The sequence below is a fragment of the Xiphophorus maculatus genome, chromosome 23 (genome assembly GCF_002775205.1).
Source record: "Xiphophorus maculatus strain JP 163 A chromosome 23, X_maculatus-5.0-male, whole genome shotgun sequence".
NCBI lineage: Eukaryota > Metazoa > Chordata > Actinopteri > Cyprinodontiformes > Poeciliidae > Xiphophorus > Xiphophorus maculatus.
In genome coordinates, this window is record NC_036465.1 from 12025359 (window position 1) to 12028669 (window position 3311).

General features: G+C 33.7%; 1 protein-coding gene across 2 annotated transcripts; it reads left to right on the forward strand.

The window, feature by feature from the left end:
• Window positions 1-481: 481 nt before the first annotated feature.
• LOC111607066 lies at window positions 482-2769 on the forward strand. 2 transcript variants are annotated; one of them, XM_023328909.1, is made up of 5 exons: window positions 482-574; window positions 692-1036; window positions 1134-1475; window positions 1972-2065; window positions 2493-2769. In XM_023328909.1, exons 1-4 carry the CDS (start codon window positions 517-519, stop codon window positions 2061-2063), a joined length of 837 nt encoding a protein of 278 aa, XP_023184677.1. In that variant the 5' UTR covers window positions 482-516; the 3' UTR covers window positions 2064-2065; window positions 2493-2769. The 2 variants fall into 2 exon arrangements, with proteins under 2 accessions (XP_023184677.1, XP_023184678.1); XM_023328910.1 differs by having other exon boundaries at window positions 2503-2769.
• The last annotated feature ends 542 nt before the right edge of the window (window positions 2770-3311 follow it).

The window sequence follows — 3311 nt, forward strand, 5'->3', positions numbered from 1 at the left end:
CTGAAACATTAATACATTAACAATCATAATGTGAATATTCCTTTTTTTTAATCAATATCAAATTCTCCAAATAATACAAGGTATCACAACAATAATAATTTAGTTTTATTGGACAGAAGTCAACTTTGTTTTGAGAATTTGTCACAAATAAACTAAACCTGCACATAAAGTGTAGTGTAGTGGCTGGTAATATTTTTAACATCCCATTAAATTGTCGTTATTATTGTTGTATATTTCAAAAGGGATAATGTGTATCACATAATATGCCACCGTTAGCCAAGAAGTCTGGTTTTCATTAGCAGTCCCTCCAAAAATTGATATTTAAATAAAGAGCATTATAACACTCAGCGTTAAGGCATGTTTGAACAACCCATGCAGGATGTAACAACATGTAAACATTGTATTGGAGGGAGTGCACTCTCCACTTTTCAGCCAGTCAGAACGGTTTTCACTTTATAGACTTTGAAGATATTGTGAGTAAACCTTCTTTGGGTAGCAAGGTGTCAGTTCTCCAAAATGCCTTTTGTCACTAAGATTAGAAAACTGACTGCTTTGATTCTTCTGACTGCAGCAAGTAAGTATACAGCCTTAAAAAAAGAGTTTAAAAATTAAAGAGTTTCTCTGTACAGTACAGCATCTCATTGCAGTTAATGCGTGGCTGATATTTAACATTTATCTTCTTTTTTTCCAGCCCTTAGTCAAACTGATGAAATTCCTCATCAGATCTCTTTGAAACTGGTTGACGTTGGCGGGACTGTTTCTCTGCATTGTCCAGTTACAAAGACGGAGCGCAAATTCTTCTTCTGGTACAGGCAGCCTCTTGGACATATGCTCCAGACAGTTTCCACAGGAAGCTTGACTGAACAAAAACTGAGTGAACAATTTAACAACAGTCGCTTTAATTTAAAAGCAGGGGATTCTCAATACTCTCTTACTATCAAGAATGTCAGAAAAGAGGATGAAGCAACATATTTCTGTCAAAGTGGGACTGCTTATTTTCAGAGTTTTGCTGCAGGGATGTACTTGGCTGTAAACGGTGAGCTCTGTTGTTATTCAAAGAGATCAAAGAGGCCAGACAAGATTTTCATAATATAGTCTTTATTAACAATCTATTTATTTTTACTGCATCCTAGATCATGACAGTCGAACACTGACTCATGTCAGACAAACTCCAGAGACAACATCAGTCCAGGACGGGGACACAGTTAATCTCCATTGTTCTCTTCTCTCCAAGACGTCTGTAAACTCTGGTCAATGTCCAGCTAAAAACAATGTGTTCTGGTTCAGAGTCGGATTCGGAGCCTCTCATTCAAGCTTTATTTATACTAACAAAAACAGCTGTGATGCTCAGCAAAGGAGCTGTGACTACCGACTGTCAAAAACTATACAGAACTCCTCAGATGCTGGAATGTATTACTGTGCTGTGGTCACATGTGGGAAGATCCTGTTTGGAGAAGGAACTAAAGTAGAAACAAGTATGTATTACAAATTCTATGTATTTTGAAGCACTAACTGAATTTTTTACAGTTTTGCTCTGTTCAACGCTTCTGGTCAAACTGAAAACTGCCCCAGCTTTCCATGAGCTAACAAATCTAATCCTGAAATTGGTATATCTTTTTCTTTTGAAATTTTGAATTTTTTTAATCAAAATTTTAAATTCTGGGAACTGCCTGACACATGTGTGTCATGTCATTACTAAACGATCAGCTCTTGATTAGTACAGTTTTCTTTCTACGTGCTTATGAATCGCAATTTTACTTATATATTGCACTTGGGGAGGGAGAAATAGAATTACAAAGAAACTGTGTTAGATTATTTTAGTAATTAACATAACTTTCATCAATACAATTTTGGCGTAAGTACAAAGCCCCTTCAAAACTCTGCCAGGATAGGTATGTAAAAAAAGCATGGATGGAATAAATGGGTGGATAGATGAATTATTTATTTATTTATTTTTCTCTCCGTTGTAAGGTAAACCTGTGGAACCTGTTCTCATTGTCCTGAGTGTGCTGTTATGCCTTTGTGTGACTGTGATCGCAATTCTTTTATTCTCCAGAGATTAAAGGTAAGACTATTATTTTGTTTATAAACTGTTACAGTTTATTACAAAACCTTTCATTTATGCTTGTAGAATATCACAAAACATGTGTTATAGTCTATATTTGACTATTGGTCAATTTTTTTTTTCAAATTATAAAACTGAATGTTCATCAACATAGAATATTTCTACTTTCACATCTTGCAACTTATTTTACTAAATAAAACATCTTATAGTAACACAAGCATGTTCAAGTGTCTATGCATTTCCTTACACAAAACTTGCAATTCTTATTTTCTGTATTTTGACATTGAAAAGCAACATTAGGCCTATGAAATATGCTCTCGTTTATTGGGTATATATTCGGTGTCCAGTTCTGATGTTTCTTTGAGCAATTGTTTTAAGGACGCAAATATGATTTTTCTGAGAGTGTGACTGAGTTTCTTTCTACAAGTTTCTTTTAGGAAGAAGAAAGAAAAGAAACATCGTCTATCAACAACTACTGACTGAAATAATGGGGAAGAAAATATCAGTTATTGTGCATGTATGAAATACCTAAAATATTTTCATTGTAAGATTTGTTTGTGTTCAATGCTAATGTTGCTTTGTAAAAACGACAATAAGCTGTCTGCTTAAATGTTGCAAGATATTTCTATTTGGCTTTGTGCCTTAGTGAACATGTATAGTACTAAATTAGACAGGCAGAATTTCCACTTTCTTATTTCTCTTTATGTCTGTAATCTTATTCAATAAAGTATAATTTTGTGTAAAATTCTAAGTTTTATTTATTTTTGTTTTAAAAATCTGAACAATCCCATCTTTTGCAGGCCAATGTGGTTGAAAAGAAGTACGTAAAGCCTGTTGAATATTTAATAAAATTTAAACATGCTGTTTATATAGTGTAGTTAAACATTTGGTGAATTTTATTTTATGTTTCAATGATGGAATAATATTTTTTTTAGCCATTAAGGCAGTGCATAAACAGAGACTAGTTAAAATGAGTACAAATTACATTTCTAGTAGTAGCATTTCCAGCTTGTCACTTTCTTAATTCACAGCATGAACGATGGTTCAGACCTGATAAGTAGTACATATAATTAAGCAACAAAACTATAAAGTATGGAATGTCTGTCATGTAAATCAGGTTCTGTTTCCCAATTGACATGGAACTGAGAAATATCTCTGCAACCAGTTCAGGCCAAATATTTGTGGTTGATGGCACATGGTCAAACAAATCAGAAGAACTGGTTCTCTACTTTTTCTTTCCTGTCAC